General features: G+C 34.3%; 1 protein-coding gene across 1 annotated transcript in view; it reads right to left on the reverse strand.

Moving 5' to 3' along the window:
• The window catches only part of LOC110456817 (probable cation-transporting ATPase 13A3), a 41,376-nt gene that overhangs the window by 8,104 nt on the left and 10,855 nt on the right, over positions 1–22,417 (reverse strand). Inside the window, exons 10-29 of the mRNA XM_021507805.1 lie at positions 21,448–21,514; positions 20,589–20,720; positions 19,295–19,471; positions 18,985–19,130; positions 16,783–16,983; positions 16,361–16,422; positions 15,612–15,756; positions 14,663–14,779; positions 13,707–13,863; positions 12,674–12,794; positions 11,371–11,674; positions 10,301–10,420; positions 9,582–9,661; positions 8,009–8,161; positions 6,631–6,727; positions 5,270–5,342; positions 2,245–2,395; positions 1,865–2,010; positions 809–897; positions 27–107 (exon numbers count right to left, since the gene is read on the reverse strand). Of these exons, the coding sequence (XP_021363480.1) occupies positions 27–107; positions 809–897; positions 1,865–2,010; positions 2,245–2,395; positions 5,270–5,342; positions 6,631–6,727; positions 8,009–8,161; positions 9,582–9,661; positions 10,301–10,420; positions 11,371–11,674; positions 12,674–12,794; positions 13,707–13,863; positions 14,663–14,779; positions 15,612–15,756; positions 16,361–16,422; positions 16,783–16,983; positions 18,985–19,130; positions 19,295–19,471; positions 20,589–20,720; positions 21,448–21,514 (2,619 nt within the window). The remainder of the gene's footprint in view (positions 1–26; positions 108–808; positions 898–1,864; positions 2,011–2,244; positions 2,396–5,269; positions 5,343–6,630; positions 6,728–8,008; positions 8,162–9,581; positions 9,662–10,300; positions 10,421–11,370; positions 11,675–12,673; positions 12,795–13,706; positions 13,864–14,662; positions 14,780–15,611; positions 15,757–16,360; positions 16,423–16,782; positions 16,984–18,984; positions 19,131–19,294; positions 19,472–20,588; positions 20,721–21,447; positions 21,515–22,417) is intronic.

The raw sequence follows: 22,417 nt of genomic DNA on the forward strand, positions 1-22,417 counted from the left end.
ATTCTTGCATGTTATATTCAACTTACTTCAAATAATATGGATACCATTCCGTTGATGAAGGCGATTCCCAGTAGAACTAGACGGTAGAGAAATGGAGGAGGCTGAAGCTGAAAAGGGAGTCAGTTGTGTGACATTACATTGTAGTGGGCGCATGGATATGATTTTTAAAATAAATTCGTTAAATTTGAGGTTATTTCGCAGATGAACGAGAAGAGTAATTCAGGGGATACAGGTTTCGCGGTTATATGTTAAATGATAAGTTTTACCATTTTTTTTAAAAAAAATTTAATTAAGGCAGATTAATTCACTGCATTTATATTTCGTGGCGATGTGTATATACATAATTAATGATATAGGGTTGATTTTGGTTAAAACATTTTTTTTTTTTTTTTTAAAAGGCAGATGAATATTGTGTACGTTCATACATAACTATTACATCAAAAGACGATATTTATATTTACTTAATTTTCGCTCCATGAACTGTGGACATGTCAAAACGTCAGTAGCTATTGCAAGAACGTAAAATCGCAATCAACCAATCAATCATTGTAATTGGTAATCCATACATTTTAAGAGGGGACAATTCATATTGTTTGCCTCCTGAGCATTTTCTTTTGTTCTCTTTTTTATATAAGTTTTGTTTTATTGTTCATGATGTATTTCATGCTATTTTGATACATCCATAGTTCCTTTTGTTGCTTTTACAATTTGAATTCTTCGTGATAGAGATAAGTTTATGTGGTCATGTTCGGGGTTCCGTTTTTGTTTGTTTTTGTTTCGCAAAGACATGCACATTAATTTATCTCACCTCTATAAATTCTTCTGTATCCTGTCCGGGGTGTAATGTAAGCCAGGCATTCATCGCGAAACAAAAAACCAAGTTAACCATAAATGGATCTGTAAAATATAAATCAATGTAAAGCACACTTTAGGGTTTTGCAGATGCAATTTTAATTTAGTTTGATTTACTATCAAAAGAATCTATTTTATGTGTGTACGTCCCCGCTGTGGTATGAGAATACCTTTCAAATTTTAAACGGATTCATTGTTCCTGTTGTGTTTGGTTCGGACAATAAGAAACGAACTCAAGACATTTTTATATAATTTTAACTTGTTTTTTTTAAATTGAATAATCGTTTGCAAACAAAATTTAAATAAACTAAGGTATTAGAATGTCAATTTACAGTATAACACAAAGCCTGATGTATGTTTTATGAATAGCATTTGCACCACATATGGTTATTTAAAAGGTTGTCAGTCAATTATAATAACGGATGCTGCAATTATCATTAATACAAATCTGTGTTCAGTAAGCGTTTGATTCAAAGTTATGAAGTGGCGAAAAAAAAAGGTCACATGGATATAAATGAAATGATGTCATTTCCAAATCACGTGATACATTTGCGTTCATCTCAATTTGGTTTAACCATATATCTGTTAAGATATTATGCAGCACGGAGAGATAAATAGGCTCGAATCTTTTAGCGTGTAAAATTACTATTTTGGGGTATTGAACAATACAGAGGCATTCACTACGTCAGTAAAAATAATAATAAACACTAGGTTGTGACATCGAAATACGAACACGCATAATGATTAATGATTAATGAAAAAGGAATGTTTGAAGAAAACTTCCATAGCATTTATCGTCATATTTCCATAACAAATTCATGGATAGAAACACATTCCTATTAATCAAGCTCAGAAAGGCATAATGATTAATGATTAATGTAAAGAAAAAGGAATGTTTGAAGAAAAATTTCCATAGCATTTATCGTCTTATTTCCATAACAAATTCAAGGATAGAAACACATTCTTATTAATCAAGCTCAGAAAGGCAAACTAAATCATGACGAGAACTCACAGTTGGAAAAGACGGACTTCCTGTAGGGTGCTCCCTTCGAAAACGCGATGCTGAGGAAGAAATATTGGAAATTTGACACCATAAACAAAGCGGTGACTTCGTGACATCTGTAGTCCCATTCGTCGTTCTCCACAAAAGGTATAAACCTGGAAAATAAAAATTAAACATATCTAGATATTAACAGTCATTGACTAGGAACAAGGTTAGGGGGCCTGTGGTATATCTGACAACGATGTAATGCAATACAATATTTAGTGTATTATGTTCCATATACCAACTAGGTTACATGCATGCGTATGTACAAATATGTAACATACCATGCTACATCAAAAGAGTGGAACGTTTTTTGGTCTAAATATTGAAAAAAAATAACAACTTACCAGACTTGCTCGCTGATATTAGAATAGACAAAGACTTGGAATCCCATTGAAATCACTGTTTGCGAAAACACAGACAGGATGGGAGAAATGCTAACGAGCTTTAGAAGGGGTGGATCTGGTACCAGTTTGGAATACGCCCCAGTCCAGCTGACTGCAGAAAAGATATAAAGGATAATATTTATAAATTTGATTAATGCAATAAAAAGTTGAATACTCTGCTGGTGTATTTTGTAGTCCGCGAGGTGTGCTGTAACCTTGAAGGCCACATTCATCTCTTTTGAGTAGTGGCACAGTTCATAATATACACACTTTTCTAATGATTAAATTTGAAAACATTTTCCAGTTATACTTTAACTTTTGAACTTCATAAATGAATGGGTTTTACACACCCGTCCCTCTGTTTCTGTTTCTACATGTATTTGTGGGTAAGTTCATCTTTCAGAATGTTTCATATCATATAATAAACACTTAATAAACAAATTTGCCTTATAAACTACCCTAAAAAGATATGTCTATGTAAAATATTATACTATAGAGCATTAACCAAACTCGTTACAAACACAATAACAGTCAATTCAGATTCTTGCCGGTACTGTATACTACATCTGGTGCCAGGACAATACCACCCGAGGCAATCAATATACAGAGACCTATATTGGGGAGACAGATGGTAGCCTAACGAACAGTTTCTTAGAATATATACAACCAAGTTCAGTGTCCTCCCAAGACGTGGTTCAGCGCATTCACATCGAATCCCTAGGCCACTCCCTTGACCTGGATAAGTCGCGATACTGGACAGAGACTCGTGGTATCTAAAACGTGAAATCCGGGATGCCATATAAATCCGCCTGTACTAGTCGATCCTCAACCAGGACAGGGGGAGGTACCGCCTACCAGTTTTCTATGTCTCGCTCTTGAGGGCACGTGCCCGAAAGGTCGAGGTACCCCAGGTAATTGCACCTGGCGAGTCTCAGTCCGAATGAGGAAGGCCACAAAAGTAGTCGAAACAACTAGGTATGTAAACTTTGAGTTACGAACAAAAGTTAAAAGAAAAACATAAGAATTATCAATTTACCAACACAGATAAACTTTCATTCTACCAATGTCGTTCATTCTCACTTACACTTTGAAGAAAACATGTTCGGAGAAATACTAAATAAAGAGTATATTTACTGAAAAATCAGAAAAAGTATGTATTAACGACTTAAAACAAGAGAAAGAAAATTGGCTTTAGTAAACCTGTTTACATAACACTAGTTTAATAATGGGTTAATGGTATTCTTACATTGATAACTGGTTATGTTGATTATGTGATAAAATAAGAACGTAACACACAAATATGTGATTGCACTTTGGCAATAAATACAGTATGCCAAAAATAAATTGCACTGCATCATACAGCTGTTTCGAAGGGAAAGTACGTACAACCCCTTTATTATATATTTCTAAAATTAGAGAAATACTGGTTAATTTCAAACTAGGATAATAACGATTAAATTGTATATTATAAACCGAGCCACTACTTCAATGAAATAAATATGGCCAGCAAGGTTACGGCAAACTTCATGGTAGACACCCACCAGCAGAGATGCGTAAATTCTCCTTATTGTAAATACAAAAACAAGTAACATGTAAACTAACAATGAACTAAAACACATGATGACAAGCAGTTTTATTTACATCGAAAAGAAATATAATTATAGCTTAACTGGCATTTCAACGATCTCTTATTACAGTATTCACAAGTAAGGAACAAAAAATGTTGTTTTGTATTACTATATCATTACATAGAACCCAATGAAGGAGGACCTGCATCACGCATATATTATTTGTAAAGTCAACCACAGACCGGCATTATAAGTAAACCTTATCATCACACATGTAATGCTTGCTGACCGAAGGAGACATGCTTGTATAGTTTTTAAACTCTCTTGAAACTTACAGAGCGTACCAACATATGTACACACAATGGGAAATTGTAACTGCTGATTGTACTGGATATGCATTACATAAAGATGGTATATTATATTTTCCTTTAGCAAAATTACGACTTTTTATTAGAACGTACCATAAAAATAATTTTTGCTTGAGCGTAACATGTACATTGTTGGATTCAGCGTACCATTAATAAATAAATGAGATTTGCTTATGCGAACCACGCATTGTATTTGCTTCGGCCAACAACTATTTTAGCAGTACGCACACAGTATTTACCTCAGCGTACACCATACAACGTATTTGCTGAAGCGTACCACACACTTACGTTTAGTATTTGCCTGAACGTACCACACTTGCAATATTTCCTTGAGCGAACCACTTACAAAGTTTTAGATTGAGCGGACCACATACTAAGTATTTACGGGAGCAGACCACAAATACACTAGTTAGTTGAGCGTACCGCAAACAGCATTGGTTTACGCATACCACAAACACTATTATACTGAATGTCTGACTAACATAGAGTATATATTACAAGATAATATTCAGTGACACAATACATTTATTTCTGGCTCTTGTGTCCCTCTATACGTTTCTTAGCATATTAGGGACTTGTACAGAGAGAAAAAACTACATCAATGTCATCAAAATTAAGAAGATAATTGGATTATAGAGGATATTGAAGTGAACTTTTGTTCATTTATTTGTCCTGCCGATTTCGGTTTGTTTTGTATTTTCATGAGCTTCAGCTAATTTAAATGAAAGATTATGTATCACAACCAGTAGGTTTTGTATGCGTGACGTTTCAGTGACTAGTGCGATACGTACATTGTCATGTTCATCAGACAAATGACCAGGGAAGCTTCTGATGAAGGTGACAGGGTACGTATCGCGCTAGTATCTTACTAGTTACTTAAAGGTAACACAAAACACTTTGTTGTTATGCATAACCTTTCTACTATTTATACTTACCAACCGGAAGAAAATGTTTAAAACTAAGTATGTGTTTACTTGGTAATGAACGTATGCTTACCATTTCAGAAAAAAAACTGAACAATACAAATTTGTGACAGCAGTTTTCACTCACATGATATACTGAGCGTTGTAAGTAGAATGAGGTCGATAAACAGAAACTGGAAGTCCGTTAGGTTTGCGTTTTTCTAAAAATTGATAAATACATAAATAACACCGATAATAATTTGGCTATTTTTTTATAAGGTATGAATTGTAAATCTGTTCACAACTATTTTATAATGCATTCATGAATGTTACAAAAGCACAGCAAAATGGATATAACTGTATATTACAAATTGTCTAGTATTTATATACAAATATAATTTTCATACACACCACGTGCCACAAAGAGGACACTGAGTAATACACAAATTACTAGTTACAAAGTAAATAGTACTGAATACGGATAGTAACACACAAGATCAGTATCCGGGACAGACCACTGAAAGTCCCACACAAGATATACACTCGGTACAGAAAACCGATGATACACAGAGATACATGTACAAACCCAGTACAGAACACAGATAAAACAACAAAGAAATACTACCCCAGTTCAGAATACTGATTATACACAGATATACGTACCCAGTACAGAATACTGATAATACACAGAGATACGTACCAAGTATAGAATACTGACAATACACAGATATACGTACCCAGTACAGAATACTGACAATACACAGAGATACGTACCTAGTACAGAATACTGACAATACACAGGGATACGTACCCAGTACATAATACAGACAATACACAGATATACGTACCCAGTACAGAATACTGACAATACACAGAGATACGTACCAAGTACAGTGACTGACAATACACAGAGATACGTACCCAGTAAATAATACTGACAATACACAGAGATACGCACCCAGTACAGAACTCTGACAATACACATAGATACGTACCCAGTATAGAATACTGACAATACACAGAGATACGTACCAAGTACAGAGACTGACAATACACAGAGATGCGCACCAAGTTCAGAGGCTGACAATACACAGAGATACGCACCCAGTACAGAACTCTGACAATACACATAGATACGTACCCAGTATAGAATACTGACAATACACAGAGATACGTACCAAGTACAGAGGCTGACAATACACAGAGATGCGCACCCAGTACAGAACTCTGACAATACACATAGATACGTACCCAGTATAGAATACTGACAATACACAGAGATACGTACCCAGTATAGAATAGTGACAATACACAGAAATACGTACCCAGTACAGAGACTGACAATACACAGAGATGCGCACCCAGTACAGAATACTGACAATACACAGCGATACGTACCCAGTACAGAATACTGATAATACACAGAGATACGTAACCAGTACAGAATACTGACAATATACAGAGATACGTACCCAGTAAAGAATACTGATAATACACAGAGATACGTACCCAGTATAAAATACAGATTGTAGTGAACATCACCAAACTGTACATACACATGTATTTGAAGATTCCGAAAGACGTTGTTAAGGCGGCCCTCCCCTCCCTATTAAATAAACACAACATTGATCAACATATTTGGCACAAGACATTTCACGACAATACTATTATATGATTCCTGTTGCAACTATTCAGTAACCTTTTGTTATTATGTATCAATTCTAAATGATGCGATACAAAGAGGATATTTAATGGTGTCTTTAGTAATAACAAATACATTTCACGCGTGTGGGTAATATTTTGTTATTTTTTACGAGTGTGCAGCACGAGTGAAAAATAAGAAAATATTAGCCACACGAGTGAAATATATTTGGTATTACTGAAGACTCCATTAACTTTTCTATTTATAACATTTTGTGTGTGTGTGTGATGCATAAAACATGAAATACAATCAGTAAAAAGGGGCGGGAATCAGGAGCGTAATAAGAAGCGCGATATTATAATGACGTCAAGCTTGACAACAAGGCTGCGCGCCATTTGAATTGGATACTCAACGCAATTCCGACGTTTTTTGCTATTTTCTGATATGATTGCCTATACAAATGTTATTAATTGTATATTTATGTAAATACTTGAGTGGGTGTACCAAACATTTACCATAACAACCACTTATTCTACCGTCGCTCCATTAGCATATGAACAAAAATTCGTTTCCTTTGAATGCAGCGAATAGAAGATACTGTTATGATTGGTCAATACCAAAAAGGTATATTTTCACACCGTGAAAATATTACTTTTGCTATTTGTCACAGTGTGAAAGATATCAGTTTTATTAAGTTGATAGAGTAAATCCGATATTTCACTGGCAAAAAAATGTAGTAATTAGGATTAATTTTGGGAATATTTTGTGTATTGGTTTTCACTTATTCCTAATATTCATTAATAACTATTACTTATGTTTTAAGTAATATAAGTTTGTTTAACAGGTGTTGGGACAAGCTAATTTTTAAACTAGCTACAGTCACTGTTTTAAACTATCTGCACTTTCTAATCTCCTTTTACGAAAAAACATACAGGAATATATTAAAACGTTCATCCATGAGGGGTTTACAGACGGTCTAGCGTAGATATTACTAGTATACTAGTGACATGCTCTGGAAGCCTTACGATTACCTTCTGTACCCTGTAAATAAAAGGAACACGCTCAAATATAATTAGAAATATTCTTAGTTAGGTATGGTTGTACTCAACTTACAAGGCATTCTATGTCCTACTTTATAGGGGCAAGCACCCGGCTATTATTATCTGCGTGTTTAGGGCAGATACAAGTGTACTAGAAATATAATACTTTCAGACAAAATGTTAAAACCTGTGCAGCCGTATTTACCTGATAAGGGTAGGCACACATTCAATGTCAGGGTTTTTAGATGTAAAAGGTGAAGCAACTGATGCCTCTGCCTCTGACAGAGAAATACCAGCGTGTGCCGTCTTCAGGGCCCCACAGTCATTGGCTCCGTCTCCACACATCCCCACGTAGTACCTAGCAATAGAGGTCAAAGGTTAGGGCACGTGTTCCGAGGTTGTTGTCTCGAAAGATATCTCACAGAAGATGCATTTTGTTTCGACTTCTCACAACAGATTAGTCCCTGTTTATGACAAAACCACCATTTTGTCTATTCCGGCAATAAAATAGGACGTATACAAATTTGTTTCTGTTTAATCATAAAATAATGACGCAACAGTTTTGTCTCAAATGGCAGTTTAACATTGTAAAAAGGGACACAGGATGTGTACAGGTTATTTCTGTTTTGATGGTCTGTTTGGATTTTATTACAAATTTAATTTTCATAGTTTTAATGAATTGTCAATCTTTTTGAATAAGTGCAAGTTGCTTCATATCAATGTGGTTAGTGTGTTAGTTTCATAAAGGAAAAGTGTGCATATTTAACTCTTGAAGCCTTCTGCATTTATTTTGTACTTATTTTTCATAGTATGATGGTTTGGGGCTGGTATTTTAACAGGAACTAATACCAATCCATCCAGAGAGTAAAAACCATAAATAAAACGTTAAAGTTAATTTGAAATGATAAAACAATATTAATTTAAGCATTTTTTTTAAATTATTAGAGTTATGAGGATTTTTGACAATTTTTAATATGTTTTGTGTGTAAGAAAATTTTCAAAGTAGAACTGAATATTCAGTAAATCTTGCATTGATGATATTTCATAGATCTAGATGTTTTATTTAAGTCTGGTCCTAGTTGTTCAAAAGATGTTAAGATTAATCACTGTTTAACGACATTTTTCAACCATTAATAATTTCGTCAATATAAATTTTGGCATGTATATTCACACTACAAAATATTTGATATCTGGAAAAATGTAACTAATACAATGAATTTGCTTTAAAGTTGCACAAAAATTAAAATTTGCGCTAGTCACTTATTAAGGTAATCACCTTTTGAACAACTGGATCCAGTCTTTTAAATACATTTCAATTTTTTGTGCATTTTTGCACAATATAGCAAGTCACTACAACCGGTCACATTACTCTGAAAGCGTACGCACAACAGGTGGCTTGTAGGACACTGGTGTAAGCAAGAAGAGGTTAGAGAGAAAAGGAAAAATGGAGATCCCTGATAAGGCTATAGCATATCAGTTATGACTTCTTCGGCGAGTGTAGAGACTCTCACAAAACGACACCGCCGATACTGGGGGTTAGTTGCGTATTTTTGCATTGAATATGGCAACTAGCCAACACTTGTCAAGTTAATGTTGTTACTTCTTAATGTCAGCATTGTTTTCTGATTCTGTAAGGTAATGATTTTATTTGATATGCTTTATGATTAGTAAATATATTGTCAGACTGAAAAGGACAGCCCAAAGATCAGTACTTTTAAAATAAGCAAATACAAACTTAATCTATTATAAATCTCTATTTAAAGGGAAGTAATCCATACTCCAATTCCTGTAGCTCCTCTACCAGTTGGCTTTTCTGCTCTGGTGACATTCTCGCAAACACTGTCCCTTTCACTACCAACTGTTAATAACGTAAAAATATACAAAGCATTACAATGGTATCTGTATGCACCAGATATGTTTTGATAAACGTAATATTATATCGTTGTTACCACATGTGTATACGTTTGGTATTACAATGGGTCAGTGATATTTCGAAACATATTATTTATGAAAGTTATCATTGTGTTGATGTTGCACAACATTTTCGTATCAATGCATTAGCATGACTCTCATTTATACAAAACACGCTTTGCTCCACATGATAAAAATAGCTTACGAAAAAAAAGGGTACCCAATACATGTTAACAGATTTATAATTAAAAAGAAATATTTAATAAGTTTTATCGCCGTAAAATTAAGTTTTAAATCTCATTTCCTAAAGGAAATATAGATATGTATACAAACCTTTGATTTCCCTTAATATTACGTTATTTTTTTTTTTTTTTTTTTNTTTATCTTCAAATAAACTCTGATTCATTGTACCACTTCCGGGTAATACTTTGTTGGAAAAAAGGTTGTTAAATTGTGTCTTCACTAAACTAAGGTCATACGACCACCGCGTTAATAGACAAGGAAATGACATTTATTTCGCAGTAAGGTTAAATATTTTCTTGATACATAAAATGTAACCAACGATGTTAACTGTCTCCATGCCTACCTTTGGAATCATGTCCGGGAAATATTGCCTGATTACTGCCCACGACCGGCCATCAGTCGCCAGATGGTATTTGGAATTGACTTCGTTGAATTTTTCTGAAATTTCCGTATTCCCTATTCTCTGTAAAAATAGGATTTTATAATATATCAAATACAACTATTTGTTAGATGCGATATTTTAAATTATAAAAAATAGTTAATTTAATGTGATTCACAATGGTTTTACAACGCAGTATTTTACGCTGAGCATACATGCATATATAAAACCGCGAAGCATTTGATACAAATTGTGCAAACCATTTTCTGTTTTCACATGTACCATATACCTTCCAAAATAATACTCCTTATGCAATATTACATAATGTATGGATAATATTTCCATTGGAACGCGCAAGATCCTCTCCAGTATCGGCGCTATTGCGATTGGCCTTTGTAAAAGGACAACGTTACAAGGCGTAGAGGCAAGGACGACGGTGATCGTATATATTGTTTCCATTGTTTTTAAATCCAAAATTAAGACACAAAGTATATTAAATGTCCAATTTCGCGAGGTTTAAATTTGGCGGATAAGCGATGTTATCCTTTTCGATCGTGCTGCATTTCCAATGCAATCGTTGTATAAGTATGTATCACACAAGAGCATATTGCACTTCATTACGTTTCTCGATTGTCGAGATTGTTTAAGAAATGTACAAAATATTTTCGCATTCCTTTCTTCAGCCATTCATCTTTCCTTTTGTACTTTTATTGAATACGTTAAACATACATTGTGACTAGTTCTAATTAGAAAAATATTTCAAACATGTTTTTTTGTTGTTAGATCTGATTCATCATGCGTAGTAAAATAAGTTAAAATGGTTTGATATTTTCATTATAATAAAGAAGTAAGTCTGAATCGATTGGAATAGTTAGTTTATCACTGACTGGCATTTTAAGTGAAATCTACTTAAACAAAAAAATATCCCGTGAACGCTAATTGAAAGACACAGCGGACAACTAAGACATTTTATAACAATATAATAATATCAAGATATACTTGTTCAACAACTGCATTTAAATTAGACTGCTTACCCCTCCAGATAACGTGATGAGATCTAGGTCCTCTGGCGCCTTGCTGTCAGTGTAGATGTATTCGAGTGACGCTTCAGACCATCCCTGGGCAGGATACGCTTGCACAAGAATGATGTTGTCCATTGGGTCAATCATTCCACACTCTCTGGCCACACTCAGAGCGGTCAGCATGTTGTCCCCAGTAACCATTATTGGTCTGATATTTGCATCTTTCAACTGGTGGATGACGGACGCAGACGAAGGTTTCAGTCTGTTCTCCATGACCATAAGACCGAGGAAACGCAGGTCTTTCTCAACTTGTTCTCTTAAGTAATAATCGGAAGTCAAAAGGTATAACTGTTTTTTGTGAGAGATACTAAATGACAATAAATAACACAAAGACCCATTTAAGACAAAACAAGGGCCCGGTTGTTCAAGCCTGGGATCGTATTCATGAACCCGATCTGACGCTGAAACTCATATTCTGTGCTGAATGTGAATTTCTTATTCCTGTGATAATTTCTTAAAACAAACTGAAATTTTGTGCATGTTCAGAGGATCATTGACGAGACATGAAGCTGAGTACATTTTGTAATATGAGAACAGCTTTCATGAATGCAGGCAATGATTAACATAGCTACAATTTAAAACAAATTTTCGTCTAGTTCTTTCATATAAAATCTATTGAATTTTACAACTAAATATTTCTTTATAGAAATACAAATGATGACTTAAAGGTTCAAAAGGCAAACACTAGCTGTCAAATTTCATATAGAGTATGTTTTCATAATTATGTTTGATGATTCTTTATCCTAATCAGGAATCGAACAACCGAGACCAGATTTTAAGGATATGTAAACATTACTTCACATGAAGCACACACCGTCATTACAATATATCGATAATTAACTATTACAAACTGTTCCTACAGTCTGTGTTAAACATTGACTCTGTTATAAGGTACATGCCAAACTGCTTTTAAAAATTAATACATTTAAAAAATATCGTTATGTTGCAAAGGGTGATTGACTAACAGCAGTGACAGCTGAAGCAGTGTGAACAAAACGAGTGTATAGACAGAAATCGAAAAATTTACTTATGAAAATTTCTGTCCTCAAATCATCACGTTTTTCTTCAAACAGCTTGATTTTATGACAATCACCTAAAGGTATCGTAATAGTTAATTCAGAGAACAATCTCTATATTTGAAGAGAAAATTATAGGGAATTCAATAATCCACAGAGATAGCAACACAAAACAACGTTTGCTAAATATAAAACTGTTCAACCGAAGTTTATAGATTTCTCTTCTAAAATGAACTAACCTCTGTATTCGTTGAATCTTTGTGTACTTTAGCTTCCCAGGAAGTGGTCTCCAGGCCAGAGCCAATACACGAAGTCCCCTTTGTGTGTACTGGGTGAGCACCTCATGGAAGTCAACTGGCACTGGAACACAAAAACAAGAAGTATAATGTTTTGCCCTGGAATATACACGAGAAAAATGAAATAATATCTATAAAGTGGCGTATAGAAAGCGTCCATGTCGCAAATAATCGTGAAAAAATCAAGTTCAAATTAACAATAGTTGGTACATATAACAATATGCCAGACTTCTTACAACAGAATCCATAGTTTACCGTTGGACCTTGAAACAAATGTATCAAGAGAAGTTGATTTTTGCCTGTCTACATAACATACCAACATATTGCATTCTACATGCACATTCATCCCCTATGAAGACGCGGGCCTTCTTGGAACTAAAGAAGAATATTTGTTTTTATCAACGCAAAATAACATATGTTAACCCGAAAATAAAAATTTCAAATCGACACTTTAGTTCAGAAGACAACGTCTTAAAAAATTTGTTACAGAACAAATCAAAAGATGAGTGATAAATAAAAAGGAGTTATAGATACAGCGATGTTTTCATAATTCACGATTATGCTAGGCGCAAAAGCAACAGAATAAAATAGGAGTAAAGCGTCAATCAATACGCAAAATACAACAACAAGTATAAAAGAGACACCAGAACAAAAAAAGAATATGTGTCTCTGTGCAATTAAAATGACCTTATATGAGCTGTTAATAAGATCAAAAACACCATGCTGCGTAATGTGAGTAAATGGAAGAAAACTCAATCAAACAAATTTAGTATTCATTTAATTTAACAAAATGTATATGCATTGAAAGTAAACTTTCATGGGTAAAAAAAAACATAAAAAAAAATAACCATGTGCCCTGGAAAGGTAAGATGCTTTTATTTCTACCGACACTGAAACGTACATGTGGGGCTCCTTTTGTTTTTCACAATTGTTCGGTGTTTAATACAACAGTAGTTATTATGAATGCACTTCTCACCTGTATCTGATTTACAAAGGGAAATAACTTTCTCGGGCGCGCCTTTCGTGTAGAGTTCAAAGTTCTTGTCTCCCAACTTCCGGGTAATGACAGACATCCGTTGTAGACTCGAGGAAAATGTGAACTGTCTGATTATACCAATTTCATCGACAGGTAGCTACAAGTATATCAAAAAGATTACAGATACACCTGTGATAATAGACGTCAGAAACCAAACCGAATGTGTGACAGCTTACCTATGGTGGCATATTTCTGCCATCGACTTTCGACTTTCGAGTTACCTATGTCGACAAAAAATTTAATAGATGTCAAAATAATCTATGAATATGTCGCAATAACGTTTAAATTATGTCGACATATTTCTTCATTTTCGGAGATAATTTTACCGAAATGATTATCATGTAAGTAGGTAACTCGCCTTTTTATCGTGTTAATGCTCAGGTGTGACATCGACTTGCCACTTATTTATGCAAAGCAAAACAGGCAGTTAGCAAATCATTCTCCAAGAAATTATCACGTGACTTATATTGCTTAAATACAAAACCTAAATTAAGGCTAAATCCTTCTTAAACCTAACTTTATTGTATCGGTAATAATTGAGCTAGATATACACCAGTGATTATAGACGGCGGGAACCAAAACAAAAGTAGAGAGACAGAGTTATTGAGATATACCAGTGATTATAGAGGGCAGGAATCCAAACAAAAGATGTAAAAGCTACACCTTATTGTATCGGTAAGAAGAAAAAAACCTAGATAAAATGGACACACGGAGTAATGATATACACCGGTGATTATAGACGGCGGGAATCCAAACAAAATATGTAAATGCTACACTTTACTATATTGGTTAGTAGCAAACTTTGGCACAATAAAGACAAGGATACATTGACTTATATGAATGTTGGAGGCATTATGTTGCTATTTTAACGAATTAAGAGAATCAATAAAATTTACCTGAAAATTTGAGTCAAATGAGTCGTTGTAGATGTTGTTCACCGTGGCAACAGGTCTCACAATGGTGGGCGCCATTTGATCGAACCTTGACTCCTCCTGTCCTGGCTCTACCAGTTCCTTTGAAGAACACGAAGTACAAGCATAATTGGTGGTTTTTCTCATATGTTGGAATGTACCACAAGGAGAGTTGTGTGCGTTTTAGAAATGAAAAAAAGGAGCAAGAGCGCCATGGCGGCAACTAAAACGCTTTTCTGTCTTCCAGTTAACATGTTTAAGATGTCAAAATGTCATGAAAATTTTGCCATCTTAGATTATTCATATTAAACATGTTCCGTATTGAATCGAAGTCATCGTCATCATTTTGTTAATGTGTACACAATCAAAACCTCTCGATGGAATCATAGTCCTCTAGTTCGATTCGAGCCAAGGTATCGTTTTTCCCATTTCTGACGTCATCATGTAAATTACATAATAAACAGTGCTAATTATACGATACTAAGAATACGAATATGAAAGTAGAGATATGCCACACTGATATCGGTAATTGTATACTTGTACTCTGTAACTATGCTCTGTAATCTTATCATGTTAAAACCCCTGCTACAGATCCCATCTTCTAGAGTGTAACAAAAGCGCGATCCTTCAAGTCATCAGATTATTCAAATATGTTTAAAGTAAACCTGAAAATACGAATCGTATTCGTTAAACATTCAAAATGAAACACCTAAATTAGCATTAAAAAGGAACTAAAATATTCCGTTCTTTAGAATAAGGTTTATTTATTTCAACTATCAATAAACGGGTAGCTATTATCACAGTTATAAATGCATTAACAAGAAACAAACTTATTGATTTGGCAAAATAGTTAAAACAGCAGCTACTTTTCATGTTTTTCTTCAGCTTGTACGCATACAAATAAAGTTTAGACAAGAAGATAAATTTCGCTCACCCAATTAGTTGCACCAAACATTATCAGGTCAATGGGGTCACCGCACAGTTCATCGTCAATTATTGTCAAAGAATGACAGGTTGTCATGGCAGCCATGATGGGACTCCTAGTCATGGTAGATAATGAGGTAACCTCTCCGTGAAACCTGTAGAGAATCATAACACACTTATCGTTTATTGTTATGTAGATTCTTGATTTATTGTTCTGGTTTTAATATGTACTCGGTATTACCATATTTCAATGTCTACCATTTATTAACATAGAGGAATTCGATTTTTTAAACAACCATAAAAACAGTAAATCAACGCAAATTTTGCGAAAGCAGGAAACATAGAAAATGTTTGATAAATATTTTCGTAGATACAAGCATTTGCCAATTACGTGTTATTCAATAAAACCATTTACAACATACAAGTGCGTATTATGGTAACACATTCGAAACGATTGATTTCTATATTGTAAATATATCTTAATTCAAAATTGAGTTTGAAGGTAACAGCAAATTATTATTATACAATAACTGACATTTTGGAGACAGATCTGCTTTATGAATGAATAGTATCCGATTCCCCAGACATTAACACATTGAAGCGCGCTAGGTTTGTCGCCATCCCATTGCCAAGTGTACATATTTTTTTTTTTCACGTGTTCAACGCACTTTTATATGTATATATATATACTGATTTAATGTTAACTTCACAATAACTTACATATTTTTTTTAATCATTTATCATTTAATGGCCACTTACTTGGCTTCTGTGACTGGTATAACGCTCTTCATGTCCAAGCCGTCTTCTGTTATTGTACCTGTCTGTTGAGAAACAAGATTGTTCAGAAATGGATTTCGAACGTCAAGTCAGCAGTTCCTACCTTGTGTCGGATCATTCCAGTTTCATATCCTTTTATCTTATTTGAATGGGATTTTTCTTTTCAAATCATGATGCTTTAAAAAAATCATCCAATCATGATGCATGCTTTCAGCGACTAAAGAATTACAATGATTGTATCGATTGTGGGATCATAGCGTCTAATACCACGTTTAATGCAATTCTCAGTTGATCGTTTATCAGGTTAGCGCGATTACATTGTCCTGGATTTTTCCAATTGTAAAACAATACCAGAAAAGAGCATATGATTTGTTCAGTGTTAAGAATTATCTTCCAACATTTACCTTGTCAAAGCAGACGACGTTTAGAGTACCACTAACAGTGATTCTCTTCGGACTGATACAGAAGATCCCCCACTTTTTCAGTCTATATTGTGCAAACACTATTCCAATGGTCAGAGCTGCCGGAAGTGCAGCAGGCACGGCTACTGTCACGAGGTCAAGTGCCATGAGAATTACCTCATCAGCTGGTAAATCTCTGCCCGCCTATTTTAAAGAGATATGGATACTTATAACAGGTGGTAAATAGGACGTTTGTGGTATAAAATAATAATAATAATAATAATAAAAATATGCAGCATTTGATATTGCGCCCTATCTAGCTAAGATAAGCCATTCTAAAGCGCTTTACAGTACATAGATATATAATTAATACAATTACCACATACATTAAGCAATAACAAATGAGGAATTCGCAGGAGCTGATTTATCAGGCGCTAACTAATAGTCATATGTCACCTGGCTTATATCTCTCTATGTGTGTATGCCTGTGTGCGTGTTGGAGATGTAATGTGATATAAATAACCATCATTATACGGAAAAGGTCCTATTTGAAAATTTCGTTTGAAGATGGTAAAAGCCAAACAAAGTAAATATTTAACTCAATTTGAGTATATGGTAAATGCCATACCTGATGTTTAAGACTATTGAAGTTAAAACAGATCCGATTCGTAGTTGATATTCTATTTAGTTCTATATTCTACCAATTGCAATGAGTTTTATGTTAACAAATTAAACCTGTATTAAGGGACCATCTTTAACCAGAGACAACTCTCTAGACTTCGGGATATCGTCTTTGAGAAGGTGTTTAATTGTATATATGTTTTCCAACTTAATACTTACATTACTATTTACTACAAATTTTGCTAGTGAAATATCAATTTCTATCAACTAGATAAAACTAGAACTGTAGCCAATGGCTAACTTATACCCCCTGCTCCTATATAATCCAGAACTGTAAGCTAAAGGCTTACTTAGGCAAAACATTGCACCAGTCTCCCACCAGTAATGATTTCTTTATTTGCCGAGCTGTTCACTTATTTAAGTATGTATAGCACTCACATACTTTCTGTACTCCCTCCAAATGTCAAAACATACATGCAACCCAATCTTGTTAGCCCAAAAAACAATACCCTGATGCATGACATCAAGGGGTTATTACCATATCTGTAAACTTTCATTGAAATTTGCCCAGTGGTTTAGGAGGCAGACAAAGTTTTTTTCAACAAAGGGCCATAACTCCTTTTAAAAAGGGTAGGAATGAAAAAGTACTAATTGGATGCAAAACGTCAGGGGGAAGTTACCATATATGTAAACTTTCTTTGACATTGGCCAAGTCGATTAGGTAAGTTGTCATGAAAAATGCTTCTCAAAAAAGGGCCATAACTCCATAAAAAGGTGTTGGAAACAATACCTGGATGCACAACATCAGGTAGTAGTTATCACATATCTGAAAACATTCATTGAAATTAGCCCAATAGTTTTGGAGAAGTCGTGCGGACAAGATTTTTTGAACAAAGGGCAACATCTCCGCAAAAAGGGTGCACAATATCAGGTAAAAGCTGTCATATCGGAAAACTTTGGTTGAATTTGGCTCAGGAGTGTTGGAGGAGTTGTCCGCAAAGGGCCATCATTTCGTAAAAAAGGGTCAGTATGCAAAATAAATACATGGATGCACAACTTCAGGTGGAAGTTTTGTCAGGTGGTAGCAAACTTTTTCTGCAGACAGACAAACAGACAAGCTGATTGAAGTACCTCCCCCCCCNGAAACATATATTAAAAAATATAACTTTTAAAATCGACCAATCATGAAGGAACTTTCTTTTCACTTCATTTACCTACACAGTTGATATTGTTTATGTGAGTAAATCCTACCGATAATAGTAGATTCAGTAAAATTGTGTTGAGTAGCCCTTTCAAAATACGTGCAGCCTTGCTGTCAAGCACGACACCATTAGAATATGGCGCGAAAGATCACGCTTTTACAATTACATCCCAAACAGAAACTGTTTTGATGCAGTAATATTTTTGTTTTCCCGGTTGAATACAATACATGTATATATTAATTTCGTGAAAAATGTGTGTGGTGCTATACTCGAGAAAAACATGCACGGTATTCAACTGAGGCCCATTAAATATCTTCTATTTAATAAATGATAAGTTGAGTTATATACAAAGAGAACATTTATCATTCTTGATGTTTCTTACCATGACCCAGAATGTGTAGACACATCCGAATGCTGCTAGACATGCAAGAAAAGCCAAGAATTTATACGTGTCCACCTCAAACTTGAAGTCAATGGGCTTTGGGAACATGATTGACCTTACCAGTTCACCTTTAGCTGTGTTGTAACCTTAAAAATTAAAAAAAAAACAATTCTTGTTAGGCGCATTACAAATTTATCCAAAAATGCATGTTTTTTTTTATATATCTGTGACTTATTAAATGTATTATAATGATTGCTTTTAAACGCCACACTCCATAAATAATCAAAGGTTTGCAGGTTGCGAATATTACCTGTTCTGATAACAACAGCTTGCACTTTATGGTTGTCATAGTATCGAGTCTGGATGACCTTTGTACCACAAAACAAGACGTGACGCGCATGCTCGCGCATACTAAACATGACATCTTCCTGTGATCTTGACATTGATGGATTCGGGAGAGGTGTCTTTGTAATTGGCACACTTTCTCCTACAAAATTAAAATCTGTTTTTCCTCATTCAACATTAAAGCAAACCTTAAGTCTGAGCAAAAACAAAAACAACTCTGCGATCTATCTTTTGCATTATGAATTGATGTAAATGAAATAGAACATTTAGATAAGTCCATTAAAAGAAGTTGTGCATATGATAAAAGTAAAATAATATGTTTTGAAACTAATTGTATATATTGTAGCCATCGGGGTACATTTTTGTATGTTATAACCCATTCGACATATGAAACACAAAAATGAAAACCGAAATGTCAACAAAACTATTATTCGAGCTCCAAAATCGATTTAATCCAAGCAATGTCACGACCTCACAACGAGAACTGAGGTAGTGATTTTCTAATTTTCGAAAATATGTGCTCCAAAAAAAAAATCATTTCATTCATTTATATCGCCCTTCGCACTTCGTCCTTATTGGAAAACAAATCTCCGACAGTATGAGAATGAAGGCGTTCCTTCAGCTGGGTATGAGGTATGGTATAAATGGTCAAACAATCTAACGTGTATGTAACACGTAAGGTACATTAATCCAATCAAAAAATTTAAATTCTTATATATCAAACAAAATTAACATTATTTGATGATGTAAGTCAAAAAGAAATATTTTATTAACTTAGTGTTTTGATGATCTCAACTATTTGGCAAGTTTCAGGAAGTATCTACAAATTTCTATAAACGTACGTCACCATAAGTCACACAATGAGCGATTGTAGTACATGAAGAGTGCTTCAGCATCTAATGGCAGCGATTGTGAAGACTTATATAGGATGACGAAAAACATCCCCAGTGAATTCTGGGAGATACCGGCATACTCAGCTTTTTTCCGACTTGGGACCGAGACAGACAAGTGCTTTTGGGAGTTCCTTATTAACAAGGAAAATAACTTTTATTTTGATCGCATGCTAATGATATGCCGCAGAGGGCATTACTATTTTGTATTAGCAGCGCTTCCTTGAATACACAGGAATTTTCTATGCAGTGCTTTGTAGAAACATATTCTAACTTTGTCCCAACTTTGTCCTGTGATTGATTATTTACGTTGACATATATAATACTATGTTCAATTTTTATCTTTCACCGTCATTATTGAAACTGTACCTGTAAGCATGCCCTCGTTTACAATACAGTTTCCAGACACGAGAACTGCGTCACACTGCATCATACAGCCTCGTCTTGGAATCTCTATGACGTCACCGGGAACCAGATCATCGGAAGATATCTCCTCATACACTGAAATACATACATACATTTAATGTTACGATAGAATATTTGGACACGACGAATATTTTGAATGACAAAAAATAAAAATAAAAACAAAATAAACAATAAACTAAAAAGAAAAAATGATGACGCAGTAACAATTGAAAGCAATGAAATACAAACTATGTATCTGCGTATCCAAAGCCCACGGCAGAGACATTCTGGACTGAGACTGATTGTATAAGGGATGTGACTGCTTAATTTATTCATATAGCGATTTGTTTAGTCTAGCATGAAGTAAGTATTAATTTAAGCCGAAACCGGTATAAATATGTTACAGTAAACAGATATATGTTGAAATAATATTGAAGTGGTGATCAGTGGCAGTGCTTTTCCTCTGGAAATCAAATATATAGTACATCATTCCAGAATATGTTTTTTAGTATTGTTTTAAAAGCAAAACACGAGTAAAAATATGATGTGCCGACTGTACCATATTAGTGATATAAAAATGCTAGTTCTAATATTAAAGGAATATCTAAAACTTGGATTTAAGTATTGTAATTGATACGTACGCATTTTAACATGTGAATATAAGGTTTACAAGAAACACTATTTATAACGTCGGTAAACATCATACAAAATTATAATCAAACAAATTGCTGTCAATGCAATAATAATATTTCGATCCTTTAATCAATTCATTTGAAAGGACTTTCCCTATCAGTATATACAAAATCAGATTCGTCGTACGTACCATTCTTTCCGCGGCACACAAGAACGTTTGAAGACGATTCTATTGTGCTGCGTAATGCTAATTCAGTCTGAAATGATAATAAAAAACTAGAAATCTCTCACATTCGATATTGCATGTCAACCTCCAAAGGAACTCGCTAATAGGGACTAGTCCCAAAGAGGGATCAAAGTTCTTGGAGTATTTTCGCGGCGTTTCTCAGTTCTCATTAATAAATCATTGTCAGGGTACAGGCTTTGCACACATTTTTTTTTATTTTATTTTTTGTTTGCTTGTTTATTTATTTGTTTGTTTGTTTGTTTGTTTGGGGTATAATGCCTTGTTACAGCCAATGTTATTGGGGACGGCTGCTTAGAGAGACAACGCCAGAAAAAGAAAGTAGATAGAAAAGAAATATAGGAAACGAAAAACATCCCAAGTTTAGCAATGTTGGCAGCAGGTTAAAGGACTAGGGGCGTTAAGGTTCATCTTTGACCTCATCAGAGATTTATAATCAGTTGATATATTCGAAATCTTGACAAAAATGAAGTATGCAAACATGAAATTTCGAATTTAACCCACAACTTGTAAAGGATATATGGCATATCAAAGAGAGGTATGCGTAAATGTCGCCTGTTGTGTTCTATTACATTGAAAATTGGCCATTTTGCAACAAACTAATTAAACCGTCTTTAATTTTTGAAAGCCTGCGCATTCACCAAACAAATAAATATTTGACAAACTTTAACATTGTCATTCAAGTGTTCATTCGTAAAAAGGAATATTTGTTTGTCACATGCGGAGGCTTTCAAATCTGCATATCAACTGTCCAAAATCACAACATTTTTGCTATTTTTGCTTAGCAACGTAATTTTGTTGCTATGGTAGTGCATCTACGCATTGAAAATAATCCGCACCAAGAAATATAGCTCCAATGAAAGAATATGACTTTTATAACATAAATTGGTTTATAAATTAAAGTTGATTTTTTTTA

This window comes from Mizuhopecten yessoensis, unplaced genomic scaffold, assembly GCF_002113885.1.
Source record: "Mizuhopecten yessoensis strain PY_sf001 unplaced genomic scaffold, ASM211388v2 scaffold8853, whole genome shotgun sequence".
Classification (NCBI taxonomy): domain Eukaryota; kingdom Metazoa; phylum Mollusca; class Bivalvia; order Pectinida; family Pectinidae; genus Mizuhopecten; species Mizuhopecten yessoensis.